This window comes from Mesocricetus auratus, unplaced genomic scaffold, assembly GCF_017639785.1.
Source record: "Mesocricetus auratus isolate SY011 unplaced genomic scaffold, BCM_Maur_2.0 Super-Scaffold_6730, whole genome shotgun sequence".
In the NCBI taxonomy this organism is placed as follows: Eukaryota; Metazoa; Chordata; class Mammalia; order Rodentia; family Cricetidae; genus Mesocricetus; species Mesocricetus auratus.
The window spans coordinates 41,497,723-41,514,297 of NW_024429184.1; the positions used below are offsets into that span (position 1 = coordinate 41,497,723).

At 39.6% G+C, this 16,575-nt stretch overlaps 1 protein-coding gene and 1 pseudogene across 2 annotated transcripts in view; one reads left to right on the forward strand and one right to left on the reverse strand.

Moving 5' to 3' along the window:
- Virma (vir like m6A methyltransferase associated) overlaps positions 1 to 16,575 on the forward strand; it is a 56,708-nt gene that overhangs the window by 26,517 nt on the left and 13,616 nt on the right. For both annotated transcript variants that reach the window (XM_005066197.4, XM_013110427.3), the window contains exons 9-16: positions 2,315 to 2,803; positions 4,388 to 4,542; positions 5,926 to 6,008; positions 10,016 to 10,109; positions 10,252 to 10,796; positions 11,299 to 11,534; positions 12,185 to 12,437; positions 14,744 to 14,961. In XM_005066197.4, coding sequence (XP_005066254.2) covers positions 2,315 to 2,803; positions 4,388 to 4,542; positions 5,926 to 6,008; positions 10,016 to 10,109; positions 10,252 to 10,796; positions 11,299 to 11,534; positions 12,185 to 12,437; positions 14,744 to 14,961 — 2,073 coding nt within the window. The remainder of the gene's footprint in view (positions 1 to 2,314; positions 2,804 to 4,387; positions 4,543 to 5,925; positions 6,009 to 10,015; positions 10,110 to 10,251; positions 10,797 to 11,298; positions 11,535 to 12,184; positions 12,438 to 14,743; positions 14,962 to 16,575) is intronic.
- LOC121139062 lies at positions 14,130 to 14,248 on the reverse strand (annotated as a pseudogene).

Consider the following 16,575-nt stretch of genomic DNA (forward strand, 5'->3'; position numbering starts at 1 on the left):
AGCATTCCTGTAAGCAGAATACCAGGGACATGGCAGAAGAGGACGACATGGGAAGGAGAGACCCTTCTCTGTAAAACCCTTTTTGCTTTACTACTCCTGTACATTGTAAGTTAATATGGGTGTTACCAATGTCATTCTGTGCTCCTGATAACATATTTCTGATGTTTATCACTCGTTTCTGTCAAATGTCTTTCAAATTAGGTGATAATATAATTTTGCCATTGTTGGTATTCCATACAGTGATCCAACCACTAATGGTTTTTACTTTGTTTTAATGTTTGAAATGTTGTCTTCTGGCATTTTGCTTATAATTTTTGAGCTAACAACAAATGAAAAGACAGACCTTTTATTATTTCTGTGACTGGTTTTTGTTTTGCTTTGGAACAAGTGCATTGGTAGTAAGTGGTTACTTGTCTGCTCCAGCATCTGTACCTGGCCATTCCTGGTTTTAGCTGAAGTTGTCTAAACATCTTATTTGCCCTGAAACAAAGCCTCGTCTTGTGTGTAGGCTCTGGTCTGAGAGCTTATCTTGGGAAGCGTAAGATACAGAGAGGAAAAAGGCAAGTGTTGGGATACATTTTATTGTAGATAAACAGAGCTCATTCTACTGTGTATACTCCGAGGAGCTGGCTAAAGTGTGTCCCCTCCTTAATCCACTGAATGATGCTCTCCTCCTAAGATGACGTACACTGGGGCTGGAGAGCTGTCTCAGCGTCTGAGATCACACACTGTCCTTTCAGATTCCCAGCACCATGTTTGTTGGTTGCTCACGGATGCCAGTAACTCCATCTCCCAGGGGATCCAATGGCTCTGGCCACCTCAGGTCACACATAGACTCATAATTAAAATGAAAATAAATCTTTAAAAAACTGTTATGTTTACTAAGAATAATTCTGGGCCTGGCAAGATGACTTGGTGGGTAAAGTCCCTTGCCACCAAGCCTGAAGACTTCATTTTGATCCTCAGAACCCATATAATGGAAGGAGAGAACCAACTCTCTCAGGTTGTCCTCTGACTTCAACACACACACACACACAAACAGTCTCTCTCTCTCTCTCTCTCTCTCTCTCTCTCTCTCTCTCTCTCTCTCTCTCTCTCTCTCTCTCTCTCTCTCTCCCTCCCTCCCTCCCTCCCTCCCTCCCTCTCTCTCCTCTCTCTCTCTCTCTCTCTCTCTCCCTCTCTCCTCTCTCCTCTCTCCTCTCCCTCTCCCTCTCCCTCTCCCTCTCCCTCTCCCTCTCTCCTCTCCTCTCTCCCTCTCCTCTCTCCCTCTCCCTCTCCTCTCTCCCTCTCCCTCTCCCTCTCCCTCTCCCTCTCCCTCTCCCTCTCTCTCTCTCTCTCTCTCTCTCTCTCTCTCTCTCTCTCTCTCTCTCTCTCTCTCTCTCTCTCTCTCTCTCCCTCTCCCTCTCCCTCTCCTCTCTCCCTCTCCCTCCCTCCCTCCCTCTCTCTCTCTCCCTCTCCCTCTCCCTCTCTCTCTCTCTCTCTCTCCCTCTCTCCCTCTCTCTCTCTCTCTCTCTCTCTCTCTCTCTCTCCCTCCCTCCCTCCCTCCCTCCCTCCCTCCCTCCCTCCCTCTCTCTCTCTCTCTCTCTCTCTCTCTCTCTCTCTCTCTCTCTCCCCTCTCCCCTCTCCCCTCTCCCTCTCCCTCTCTCTCTCTCTCTGTGACTGGCATCCATAATTCCGTCACTTGGTTGGGCAGAAGGATTGCCGTGAATTTAAAGTTAGTTTGGGCTGTTAAGTGAGTTTGAGCCAACCTGAGACCTTGAGTCAAAATAAAAAAGAAATAGTTCTTAGATTTGGAGTACAAAACAAAACCAAAAGTCTATGTTTAGTAGTAACTACTTACAGGCTGCAATTTATAATTTGTAATATTTTTCTCTGGGGATACTAAGTCATACCTATAGTAAATCTAAATCCACGAAATGTTTCTGTACTGTATAGACGGTATATTCCCTGGATACACTAATTCATACAGACTGGTGTTCTGCGAAGTAGAGTGAGACTGTAGTGGAAAAGGAGCATTTGGTAGATGGCTTAGAAACAGGAATCAGAACTAGTGATGATTAAGTAAAAGGAGAGAAAACCTGTTGTCAGTCATTTCTTGAGGGTCTGTGGAATGTTCAGAACTTTTGCTTTCATTTGACACCGCAGAGGAGAGTTGGTGCTCACATTGAAATACTTGTTTCTATTTAGGGGGAAAACTGCATTTCTGAGGGTGAGGATTAAAGCCATCCACATGCTTACTTTATCCAGTCTGGTGGTTTTGAGTTAATGAAGAATGCTTTGCAGCTGCCTGAAATGTCTCACTTGACTTCCACAGGTATCTTCACAGTCATCACTTCTTGGAGTTGGTTACGTTGCTCCTGTCAATTCCAATAACAAGTGCCCATCCTGGTGTACTGCAGGCCACAAAGGATGTGTTAAAGTTTCTCACACAGTCACAAAAGGGCCTTCTCTTTTTCATGTCAGAGTATGAAGCAACAAACTTGTTGATCCGAGCTCTGTGCCACCTCTATGACCAAGATGAAGAGGAAGGCCTTCAGTCTGATGGGGCTGATGATGCCTTTGCCTTGTGGCTGCAGGACTCAACGCAGACTCTGCAGTGCATCACAGAGCTCTTCAGCCACTTCCAGCGTTGTACAGCCAGTGAAGAAACTGACCATTCAGATCTCCTGAGCACCCTCCACAATCTTTACTTGATCACTTTTAATCCTGTGGGAAGATCAGCTGTCAGCCATGTTTTCAGCCTTGACAAAAACCTTCAAAGTCTCATTACTCTAATGGAGTACTATTCCAAAGAAGCCCTCGGGTAATTTTCTACTTACTCCTTAAAATCTCGATTACATTAGAAAAATGAGATCACTAATGGGGTAGTTTTGTCACAAAAGATGTCTCTTGTGGCATATATATTTAGATACATATATCTGCATATATCTTTTATCATAACATATTATGCTAATTAAGAAGTAGACTATCAGGAACCTCTGTGATGTGACTAGTAAGCAATGCTGTGGACTTTTCCTAGCTTCTTTCTGTTACCTCCCGAAAGATAATATCCCTTTGAATTGTGCAGAAGGGAATCTTAAAATCCAGAATTATATGACCTAAGTGTAATGTATGTACTCACTTACTGTCTGTTTTCTAAACTGTTCATGGTGCTTGGATTTCAGAATTGCTTTGGTTAAATGGGGACTTGAGGAAGGTAATGATATTAAGAGGTGCGCACTAGAGCAAAGGATTTTAACATATGAGAAGAGAGACCTGCTTTCCTAGCTTATGTCATGGAAAAACATACAAGATGGAGCATGTTGAGGGTGGCATGGCCAGTGTCATGCAAAACAGTAACATAGAGGCAACTGCCTTCCCAATGGGAACTTAATTTAACTCGTTGTGATTATGAAAGCTAAACTACAGTGACTTCTCTGCCTAGCTGTAGTATATCTTAGTAATTCTGTACTGGAAGACTGAGGGTCGTAGATGATTACATTTTTTTCCTATTTTTCGAAGTTGGATGAAGATTTTAAAAGAGATCAATGAAACATACTTTCCAGTAGTCATTGTAAATGAAATATGCTTGTTAGTATTTCATTGTTCATTTGTTCTTTTTAATTTTACTTTCCACTGTAATTTTTTTGAGTTTGTTTTTATATCCAGTTGTCTCTCCTTACCTATGGGTTCTGTTTCTGTATATTAAACTGACAATGAATCAAAAATATTTAGATTGCTTGGACATTTTGGAGCATACCTGTAAATTTGAGGGCACCTTCGTCTAAAGAACGAGACCCTATCTGAAGTAAAAAAAAAAAAAAAAAAAAAAAAGGCTTGGGAGAAATGTATCTGAGCCTGGCATGGTGGTACATGCCTGTAATCCCAGTACTTGGGAGGCAGAGGAAAGATGATTGTGAATTTGAAGCCATCCTTTGCTACACAATGAATTTCAGGCCAGCATGGATCATATAGTGAGACTGTCTGTACTGAATATGTACAAACTCTTTTTCTTGTCTTTATTCTGTAAGCAATGCAACAGCTATTCACATTTTGTTAAGTATCCCAAGTAGTCTGGAGTTGATTTAAGAGTAGATGGGAAGATATGCACATATTATGTGATTCTGTACCACGTTATAGGAGTGACTGGTAGCTCCATGGATTTTGGTATCTGTGGATCCTGGAACCAGCATTCCATAGGTACTGAGGGACAACTGTTAATACTCTTTTCAGGTGACTCAAAAGTGAAGTGTAAAATCTGATTCTTTATTTTCAGGATGTTATATGTTGATAATGTTGGATTGCAAATTTCCTTGATCTCTTTAAAACAACATACCAAAAAATGTATAAAATTATTCCTGAAAAAGTATTTTCATACCCCACACTTAAAAACCTTATTTTATTTCAGTGATTCCAAGTCTAAGAAGTCAGTAGCTTATAACTATGCATGCATACTTATTTTGGTGGTGGTTCAGTCTTCCAGTGATGTCCAGATGCTAGAACAGCATGCAGCATCTCTCTTGAAGCTTTGTAAAGCAGATGAAAATAATGCTAAATTGCAAGGTATGGTACCTGGAATTATTTTAAACACTTGTGATATATGAAGAGAAAAGGCTGAATTCTTGTAACCCTTGCTTTATCATATTTGTGTGTATGTTCATGTGTGGGCATGGTGTGGGTGTGTGTGCATGGGTGTGCATACATAGGTCTTGAGGCTAGAAGATGACATCAGATGTCTTTCTTAACTGCACCAGATCTCATTACAGACTGTTGTGAACCACCATGTGGTTGCTGGGAATTGAACTCAGGATCTTTGGAAGAGCAGCCAGTGCTCTTAACCACTGAGCCATCTCTCCAGCCTTATCTACTTTTCTTGAGACAAGGTCTCTCACTGAACCTGGAGCTTGCGATTTTAACTGCACTGGCTGGCTTGCAAGCCCATGAGATACATCTTTCTGCCATACCAGTACTGGTGTTACAAGTGTTTGACATCTGTTTACACCATGCTTGGCTTTCACATGAGTGTCAGAGATCTGAACCGAGATCCTCATGCTTTGCACAGCAGGCACCTTGCCCACTGAGCCATTTCTCCAACCCCTGATTCTAATGTCTTGAGTTGCCTTTCAGGAAAAGGCTTTATAAAACTTAAGGGTTCGTTAAAGGTTTTAGGATATAAATGAAAAGGTTTGAAAGTGCCTAATAGGGATCTAGCTAAAGATAGACAAGGCAGTGAAAATGGACAGGAGAAATTGCAAGTTTAGTTTTTGCTCTAGTTTTGTTTCTGCATGGTTTGCTATACTTAGACATTTGCACTCTTCTGAGTCGACTTACAAGGCTACTACTGATTAGCACATTGTACTACTTTAAAAAGTAGTTAATTTTAAAATGGCAAGTTAAGAAGTTGACAAAATTGGGCTAGTGATACAGCTTAATGTTCAGGTATTTCTCTAGCATGCATGACAACCCAGGTTTAATCTAACCTAGTAACATACAAAAAAAGAAAATTTCCTGTTTAAGGAAGAGGGGTTACTCAACTAAATGTCTCTTCATACCTTGATTATATTAGAAGTTAGGCAGACTGGATGAACACTCAGATAAGTAACAGTCATCACTAAATTTTGAGTCAGCAGAGTAGGGCTTTATTTTCATTTTATTTAAAGTACATATAAAGAATTATATGCAGAAAGTGGGCATGGTGCAACACACCTGTAATCTTAGCTGTTGGGAGGTTGAGGCAGGAAGATCATGAGTTTGAGACCAAATTGGGGCATAATACGCATGAGACCTCACTTACAACAAAAAAAGAATTAGACACCAGAGTTCATCCTTTTGTAAAATCTAGATGGTTGAAATGATTGTAGATGTGACGTTTCCCTTTGGGGAAAAAGGTTTTGTTATAAAGACTTCCATTTAAAAATGTTATAGATTATTCTTTTTGTTTCTAAGAACTTGGCAAGTGGCTTGAACCTCTGAAAAACCTCAGATTTGAAATTAACTGCATCCCAAATCTAATTGAATATGTTAAACAGGTAAGTAAAAGTTAAAAGGGCTTTGATTGTTGGGAAACTGATGATACATAGTGATAATATTGAAGTTACTGTCTAGATAATGTAGAAGTCACAGCCTTGATTGGCTCCTTTAACTTTGTACCACAATGTTTGATATGTAGATGTAGATAATCATGTACTTGAACACACATGCATGTGATGCTCTGTTTAAATTATGTGTTACTCCATGCATGGAGGTCAGAAGACAGCTTGTGGGACTTGGTTCTCTCTTCTACCATGTGGGGTCCAGGGATGGAACTAAAGACATCAGCTTCTTAGAAAGCACTTTTGTCTGCTGAGCTGTCTGTCTCCTAGGCCCTACAAAAACAAAGTCAAATGCTAATGATATCTTAACTTCCGTTCATGAGATAATTTAACTCAGAATGTTTTAACTCAATGTTTAGGTGCAAATTGTTATAGCCAATTCCAGATAATTCCAGTATGGACAAGTTCTCTCTGTTATGACTCATAGTAGTAATATTAAAAATTCATCTATATTTCATAATGAAAAAAATCAGTACATTCATCATTAATCTTGAAAGTTTTTTCTTTCTTTTTCTTGTTTTTTAGACTGAATTATCTCCTACTATTTAGCTGATGAGCACTGTGTGTTTGTGTATGTGAGAGGGAAAAGCACATTGGTTTTGGAGTTGTAGTGTATGTAGTGGAGTTATTAAAGTAATTTATGTATGTTGACGGTTTGTTGCTATTTGAAGTAATAATAAGGTATTATTTAGAGTTACCTGCCTCAGATCTTGCTGCTTCAGTCATTCCTTCTTTTTTTTTTAATGTATTTATTTGTTTATTATGAATACAACATCCTGCCTCCGTGTCTGCCTGCACGCTAGAAGAGGGCACCAGAACTCATTACAGATGGTTGCGAGCCACCACGTGGTTGCTGGGAATTGAACTCCATGACCTCTGGAAGAGCAGTCGGTTCTCTTAACCTCTGAGCCATCTCTCCAGCCCCTAGTCATTCCTTCTTGTGTTTTTTTCTTTCTGTGTCTCTTAAGACTTTTTTGTTTTTGTTTTTGTTTTTGATTGGTTGGCTGAGTTCTTGAATTTTTTTTTCCTTTTTAAATAGACAAGGTTTCACTGTGTAGCCAGCCCTTGCTGGCCTGTATTCACTGTAGATCCAGTCAGCCTGGAATTTACAGTGATTGACTTGCCTCTGCCTCCTGAGTGCTGTGATTAAAGGTGTGCACCACCTTGCCTGGCTCTTGGGAATATTTTTATCTGCTTTGATGCCATTGTGTTCTTAACAGTGTTGCAAATGGCATGTGAAACTTTTCTGTTTTGTCTTTTTTTAAAATTAGTAATTCATACCCTGTAAACTCAGATCAATTGTGTTTACGTGGACATGGTAGTGATTTTTGGTGGACTTCGAGTGCAGTAAATGTAAAGTGATTTGAGTTAAAGTATTTAACTATTAAGAAATGCAGTTCTAGAGATTGAATTACATGAGCCTTTTGTACATGCCTGTAATCCAAGCACCCCACAAGCGAGGGCAGAAGGAAGGATCAGGAGTTAAAGTCATACTCTGCTAATTAGCAATTCAAGCAGCGTAGGCAACTTGAGATCCTGTCTTAAGAAGGAAAAAGAAAGAAAAGAAATTGAATTATGTTCTGTAATTTAAAATTTTAGATTGAACGTGGTGATGCATACTTGTAATCTTAGCACTGGGTTGGCTGAGGCAGAAGGATTGAAGGCTTGAAGTCAGCAGAGACTACATAGAAAAGCCCTGCCTCAAAAACAAAATGGTGCTGGGGAGGCGGCTCAGTCAAGAGTGTTTGCCTGGAATATTCTGGCTTCCATTCCCAGCACCATGTACACAGGCTGTGGTGGTCTACACCTGTAAGGGTCAGGTTTGGGCTGTCTGCAGCTGCATGGTGAGTTTGAGACCAGCCTGGGCTACATGAGACCCTATCTCAAAAAGCAAATCAACAAAAACACAATTTTGATTTTTACATAACCTTATATTTATTTATTTGGCTTTTGTTTTGAGATAGGATCTAGTTCTAGAACCTCTGCTGGTCTCTACATGAGTACCAAGATTAGTCATGCACCACCACATCCTGCTCAGATAATTGTCTTGTTAACTTTGATATTATAAGTAATTCTTTTCTAAGACACACTAAACACAGTTGTTTCAGTGTTGAAACTTAGGATTTCTTGTTGACTCAGTCATTTGTGGAACTGAAGAAAAAAGTTGAGGGAAAAGAACAGTGGGAAATGGAAGCATCTGAGGGAGCATGGATCTTTGTTTCTAAGGCTTTTACCCTGAGGCTGGAATACTTAAATCATTTAATGTGATTATTTTCAAGTTATAAATTTATTTATAGTGTTAGTTTGCGAAAGCTACAAATGTAAACAAAACTTTGGTGCTTGCAGACAAAACATAGTCAGCTGTTAAATACAGCTGAAAAGAAAGCAGTTATATTTCTTGTCCTCTCTCTTTGGTGATTTCATTTTTAAAAAATGATTGCTATTTAGTCTATATATGTTCCAAGATTTCCTCCTAAGTCTCGAAAAAGATTTGGTAGCCGTTGACTTTTTCAATAAAGTCTGGTACAATAGCTGTAATTCTAGCCACTTATGAGGCTGAGGGAGCAGAATTCAAGTTCATGGCTAATCTAGGCATCTTAGTGAGACCTGAACTCAACACAATACAGCAAAACCCCCAGAACACAAAAGCCCAGTTGTCAGTATTGTCATTGCTTCATTTCTGAGAGAAGATAATGTAAAATGGCTATACAAAAAAAGGAGTTAGAGTTATTTCAAGCTGTTTAGTTTAGTTTTGTACTTTTGTTTTTTGAGACAATGTCTCTTAATAGACTGGCTGTCCTGGAACTCACTCTGTAGACCAGGCTGGCCTCAAATTCACAGAGATCCACCTACCTCTGCCTCCGGAGTCCTGGGATTAAAGGTGTGCACCACCACTGCCCAGTTTATTTTTAAATTCTTAATACAAAGAATCATAGGTTTCTATTTCCTGTCTTTGTTTTTGTATTATAAATATGCAAATATATTATATTTGTTTTTCTCTACATAATATTGTACAGTACAAAGTGTATCTATGATGGGGCTGGAGAGGTCAGGGATTAAAGAACACTGGCTGTTCTTCCAGAGGACCTAGGTTCAGTCCTAAGCACCTACATGGCAGCTCACAACTGTCTGTAGCTCCAGTTCTAGCTCTTATGAACACATACATGCAAGCTAAACCCCAGTGCACATAAAATAAGAATAAATCATTACTTTTTTGTTTGTTTTGTTTTTTGAGATAGGGTTTCTCTTTGTAGCCTCGGAAACTGTCCTGGAACTAGCTCTTGTAGACCAGACTGGTCTTGAACTCAGAGATCCCCCTACCTCTGCCTCCCAAGTGCTGGGATTAAAGGTGTGCACCTCCACCGCCTGACTGATTAAAAATTAAAAAAAAAAAAGAAATTTTTATAAGAAATAAATGTACCCCAGATGAAATAATTTATTATATAATTTTTTTTTTAGTACTAGGGTTTTTCTTATTTGCTGTCTGCTGTCTCTTTTTTGCTGCCTGCATGTGTCCCTTCAGGCCAGAAGCAGGCACCAGATCTCGTTACAGATGGTTGTGAGCCACCATGTAGATGCTGGGAATTGAACTCAGGGCCTCTGGAAGGCCAGTGTTCTTAGCCTCTGAGCCATCTCTCTAGACCTGTTCATGTATTTTTTGAGACAGGATATTGTATCTAACCCTGGCTGCCTAGGAACTCACTATGTAACCCAAGGCTGGCCTCAGACTCACCACTGTCATCCTTGCTCAGCCTCCTGAGTGCTGGCATTGCCTGTATGCATCACCACACCCAGCCTTTCATGCTTAAAACATGCTAACGTGAAAATGGTGTGCCTTTCTACTGAGGGTTAAATCTGGGGTCTTGCACATGCAAGTACATATACTATCTCTAGAAGCTCATAGTTTTGACTAACTTAAACCTTTCTGCTTTTATTTTTTAAAGAATATTGATAGCTTGATGACTGCTGAAGGAGTTGGCCTTACCACTGCTTTACGTGTTCTCTGTAATGTGGCATGTCCACCACCTCCTGTTGAAGGTAGTATAATTAATATACTTTGAGAACTGCCATACTTTAAGCCTAGTATAAATATCATTATTAAATAGTCAAAATATTCTTGATTGATAATTAGCATGTAAGTAATTAGTTTTTCCTTATTTCTTCCCTATTCTACCTAAAGGTCAACAGAAAGACCTGAAATGGAACCTTGCTGTTATTCAGCTTTTTTCTGCTGAAGGAATGGACACCTTTATTCGGGTTCTGCAAAAATTGAACACTATTTTGACGCAGCCTTGGAGGCTCCATGTGAACATGGGGACTACCCTTCACAGAGTTACCACCATTTCAATGGCTCGCTGCACGCTCACTCTTCTTAAAACTATGCTGATGGAGCTCCTGAGAGGTGGATCCTTTGAGTTCAAGGACATGCGTGTTCCTTCAGCACTTGTCACTTTACACATGCTCCTGTGCTCTATCCCTCTCTCAGGTCGTTTGGATGGGGATGAGCAGAAAATTCAGAACGATATCATTGATATCTTACTGACTTTTACACAAGGAGTTAACGAAAAGCTCACCATCTCTGAAGAGACCCTGGCCAATAATACTTGGTCTTTAATGTTAAAGGAAGTTCTCTCTTCCATCTTGAAGGTTCCGGAAGGCTTCTTCTCTGGACTCGTACTCCTTTCAGAGCTGCTGCCTCTTCCCTTGCCCATGCAGACCACGCAGGTATCACTTCCATATCCCATGCATCTTGTAATGACTGCAGTAGCTCCTTAGATAAAGCCAGGGATGCTGGTCAGATCCAAGCAAGTCTTCATCCTCCTTCTCAAAGACAGAGTAACTGAGTTGAGGGTGAGATGACACTGAAGCAAGTTGGAAATGTTGGGTAACATTTTAAATACCTTTTGTCAAAGTGAGTTTTATTATGTTGTTATGTATACTTGTACTTTTTCCTGTTATTTCAAATCTTTTTTCTCCCTTTTTATCATGTTTTAGAAATTGCCAGTTAGATTGCTTCACCAGTGGACTCTGCTCAACTGACTGCCAATCTGAGAACAATGTTCTTTTAGACCTGTTGGATTCAAACAATTGTTTGATTGTGTAATAGCAAATTATATTTTAAGCATGCAGTAAAAGTGTTCTTTTTATAGCAGTTCTTCCTGAACAGTTTTGCGACTATAATAAATATTAAAAATCTATGTACACACACGTTATACTTTTTTAACAGGTTATTGAGCCACATGATATATCAGTGGCACTCAACACCCGAAAATTATGGAGCATGCACCTTCATGTTCAAGCAAAGTTGCTCCAAGAAATAGTTCGTTCTTTCTCTGGCACAACCTGCCAGCCCATTCAACATATGTTACGGCGTATTTGTGTTCAATTGTGTGACCTTGCATCTCCAACTGCTCTTCTGATCATGAGAACTGTGTTGGATTTGATTGTAGAAGACTTGCAAAGGTATTTTCATTACACCTTAAGAAGTTTTCCTCAAGTTGCTCTTGACACAGATACCCTCCTTTACATAATTTGAAAACTAGGGTTCAGTAAGCTCAGATAACATATGGATGTGTAAATATATACACATACACACATGTGTGCTTAAGCTAATGTATGTCAATTTTTTTCTTTAGAAGACTACCTCCTCTTATTTACTGGTCATGCTGGTCTTTATTTGGGACTTTTGTTTTTCTTACTTCATAATTATTGTGTAATACGTACATGTGTGCATATACGTGCTCATGTGTGTGTGGTCAGGACAAGTTTATATAGTTGCTTTTCTTTTTCCTTCTTTACATGGGTTCTGGGGGTTGAACTCAGGTCCTTAGGGTTTTTCAGAGGTGCCTTTATGTGCTGAGTCACCTTCTTGCCCCAGTTACTCAATTTTAAAAGGTGAGGTATAAAGAACCCCCCCTGGCTTGAAGTATATTATTACAGACCTGAATTTATAGATTTTTACAGTGACTGTAAAATTCCAGAAAAAATATCATTATATCAAAGGAATGAGATATGTTTTATGCCATATTTGTGTGAATTGATACATAAAAAATGCTAAATAATGCTTTTAAAATCAAGAAACTTGTTTACTGAATGTATTAATTTTATTTCAGCACTTCAGAAGATAAAGAAAAACAGTATACTAGCCAAACCACCAGGTTGCTTGCTCTTCTCGATGCTCTGGCTTCACACAAAGCCTGTAAATTAGCTATTTTGCATCTAATTAATGGAACTATTAAAGGCGATGAAAGATATGCAGAGATATTCCAGGATCTTTTAGCTTTGGTACGGTCTCCTGGGGACAGTGTTACTCGCCAGCAGTGTGTGGAATATGTCACGTCCATTTTGCAGTCTCTCTGTGACCAGGTATTCAGTTTTTTATAGTCTGTGTGTTGATGTGTGCTTGAGTGCTTGTCATGATGTAAATCTTGGCTGGAAGCAAAGACTTTGCCCATTCTATAATAGCTCCTGGGCTATTATCAAGCTGATTTGGTGCATCATAGTTCTTTGTGGCTTAGCTTTTGGGCCTCTGACATTTTTCCTATTTAGTAGTATTGCCACCCAGGTAATTGCTTTTGTACCAATTTTCAATATTTTTTATGGCTAATTAATACTTACTGTATTACTTTACTTCCTAATTATATTAATATGTACCAAGGCATTCTTCAGTTTTATAACTTTGATATTGGTTGAGTTAATGTGAGGTTGACTTCTTTGTGTGGTTAATCTTTTGAGACATGGTCATTTGTAGCTCCAACTGGCCTCAAACTTTCTGTGTAGCCATGGCTAACCTTGAATTACTATTTTCCTCCTCCATTGCCCAAGTGCTGGGATAGCAATGTGCACTACATACCTGTTCCAGGAGGACAGCTTGTGAAGCAGCAAGAGTCACTACAGTTGTGGTGTATTCTGACTGATGTTACAGCTGCTCTTGAACACTAGTGTTTCTCCTGCTGTCTGTATTATTGACTTGTTTATAGTTTCATGAGACAGGAGTTCTATCTGTTTCCATTGTTTGGGATCTTTAAAGAACATTCCCATATGTCATTACATTTTAGCTAGTCGGAATGCTTGTGCCAACTAGTCAACAGATGTGATTCTTTTTTTCAGACAGAATATTTTTAGTAAAAGCATATGTTGGATGATAAAGTTCGGTTTGGTTACATCGAAGACTTAGGACCTGCGTGTGACTTGTTTTCAGAAGTGGTAGACTGTAATTGTGAACCTAGTTGAAAAGTTTAAGGCCTCTGTGATTGGTGTTAATTATTAAGTACTCACATTGAGTCACATGACTGCTGAGTAAGGCTATGACCCTTTGCTTCTGTTTCCACTTAGACATCATTACATTTTCTTTCTGATACAAGTCTGTGTTTGCATGCCCCTGGAAGCCCAGCTGACTTCCATAGTGAGTAGTGGGTGTTTCTTTAGGTGTAATTAGCACGACTTGCTTAATATTGGAAAGCTTGAATTTTAAAAGTATAAAAGGTAGAGGGAAACATTGTGCCTAAAGTCTGTTTGCTCTATCCATCCCTTTTTATGAAGCTTTAAGTTCCAATATAGTCTCTTTAATTGTGTTTGAGAATTTCAAACACACATACACTGTTATGATCTTGTCCACTCCTCACCCTCATCCCTTTCTCTCCAGTACACCCCATTTCTTCCTCGTCTCCTCACCAGTATTATCTCCCAATTTTATGTGCTCCTTTTTTTTTTCTAATCCGCTGAGTCTACGTAGTGCCCCCAGCATATAGATGGCCCAGAGCATGGGCAGCAGGTAGAGGCCACATCCCTAAAGAAGACTGAATGGCAGGAGCAGATTGCACTTTCCTGCATACTGTGTTTGTGCCCTTTGCATTCGTCTGTGCTCCAGCTTCACTTCCTGTAGCATTATGCTCCCCAGTCCTCTTCCTTAAAGCCGCTTTCCCTCCCAGTCCCTTTTCTAGTTTCATGATCTGTACCACACTCAATCCCACACAAGTAACATGAAAATGAGAAGTAACATAGGCATCCACCTATGATCAAGGACAATGATGGTATTTGTCTTTCTGAGTCTGAGATTTAAACAACTAGTTAGATGCCAGAAAGTAGCTGATAATGCCTTATATGCATTTGTGTTGTTAGGCCCAAGTGAGCTTTCTATCAAAGTCACTGCTAAACTTTTTTCTTTCATGTAAATGGAAAGTCAATTTTAAATGGTCTTTTAAAGGTGAAAAATAGTATAAAGGAAGATACTGTGTCTATTTCCTTAGGTATACATACATTCTTACCTTACCTTTGTAAAAGAGCATTTGTTGTTTATCTGTTTGAATCTTCATTTGGGATGGGACCATAACAATAATTTTCAAAAGTTTTATTTATTTTTATGGTTGTTTTGTGTACATGTATATCTGTATCACACATGCATACCCACTGCGTGCAGAGGCCAGAACAGGGCATCAGATCCCCTGGAACTGGAGTTTCATATAGTTGTGACCTGCCATGTGGGTGCTTATAATTGAATCCAAACGTTTGGAATAGCAACTCAGTGCTCTTAACCACTGAGTTATATCTCCAGCCCCCAACAATAATATTTTAATAAGATTGTTACAAAGTGTTAATTTGGTGTGTTCAGAAATAACAGCCAGGAGTGATGGTGATAATCATTTCAAAATGTTTCTCCCTGCCCTGCTCAGGACATTGCACTTATCTTGCCAAGCCCTTCTGAAGGTCCTGTCTCCGAGCTTGAGCAGCTCTCCAATTCCCTGCCAAGTAAAGAGTTGATGACTGCAATCTGTGACTGTCTGCTGGTGACTCTAACTAATTCAGAAAGCAGTTACAACTGTCTGCTGACTTGTGTCCGCACAATGATGTTTCTTGTAGAGCATGACTATGGATTTTTTCACTTAAAAAGGTAGGCTTTGCAGAATTCAATAAACTGACCTCTGCCAGTTACTTAATTCATATTATTATGGAAGGTTGAAAGTATGAATTTTTTTGGCTTTTCGAGACAGGGATTCTTTGTAGCTTTGGAGGCTGTCCTGGAACTTGGTGTGTAGACCAGGCTGGCCTCCAACTCACAGAGATCCACCTGCCTCTGCTTCCCAAGTGCTGGGATTAAAGGCATGTGCCACTACCGCCCAGCGAAAGTATGAATTCTTGTAGGAAAAATTTTGTTTATGGTAGAGTTTCGTTGGCAGTTAGTAATGAAATTAAAATCTTTTCTAACTGAGTTGATTCTGTTTTCTGGAATGTATGAATGGCACTGTTGTAAGCCTGTATAAGGCTAGCTTCTGTGGGTACCTGAAAACATTCCTTTTGAATACCTAGGTTATGAGACAAGTGACTTGTTTAACCCAGGCAAATGCTGTTTCCGAAGCGTTATCTCCTGGTTGCTTTCCATCAGCACCATATTAGAGTCCCCTGGCTCCTTAGCCTCACCAGAACATCCTACTCTGGGTCATTTTGTCTCTTGACCTGGACCAGCCTTCTTACTTTGCTTACGTTGGCCTTAGACTCCTGGGCTTCAGTCCGCCAGCCTCAGCCTCCAGAATAGTTAGGATGAGAGACATGTACCACCATGCCCTGGTTTTGCCAGTTTTTTGTTTGTTTGTTTTCATAAAAGATATTTTAATAGATATATTAGCTGTAAATTTTTGTTGTTGTTGTTGTTTAGAGTTGCTTGTTTGAAACAGGGTCTTACTCTGTAGCCCAGGATGGCCTGGAACATACGATCCTCCTGCCTCAGTCACTAGAACGCTAGGTAGGATTATAGCCACGAATCGAATGCTCTGTACAGACCTTAGTTTTTAATAGAACATGCACAAGTATAACTCATTTCCTTAAGGTTTTATGTAGTCACTAGTAATTGTGACAGCCTGTTATTTTTCCCATTATTGTCTTTTTCTTTAGGTATGATTTCATTCCTGTTTGTTAAGCCTTTCTATCTGTGTTAAAAGTTCCCAAGGGAAGCAGGCTGATCTCCGTTTTACATTGCTTTACTGTAGTCTTATCAGTGGCATTTCACAACTTGACCATTTGGTAAATGGGAGCACTGCTTGTTCAGTGATAATGTCATACTTATTTCTATTTGACTGATTACGTAGTAGCTTAAAAGACAACCGAGTATTGAAATGGATTAGCCTTGAAATTCTGTTGAAACTAAGAACCGTGTAAGTGCTCAGGATTTTAGACATACACCAAAGAGTTTGTCATGCAAAAGTCTTTTGTGTTGAGCTTGGCAACCTGGACTGTAAGCTGAGTCCAGTTTTCTGTAGTTACTGCAAATAAATCATTGTGGACCACAGGCATCATGTGTGCATTCCAACACCACTTCCCACTATGCCATGGTCTGCAGTAGGAACACCTGAGTGGTATATAGCCCGCAAAGCCTAAATATTTACCAGATGGGTCTTAAGCAGAAGTTCCTTGACCTCTGCTCTAAACCCTTGATTTTCTTGTCCTTTGTAACTCTTAAGTTAGGCTTCCCCAGTTGATCTCTGAGATAATAATGTGAACTCTCTGATGC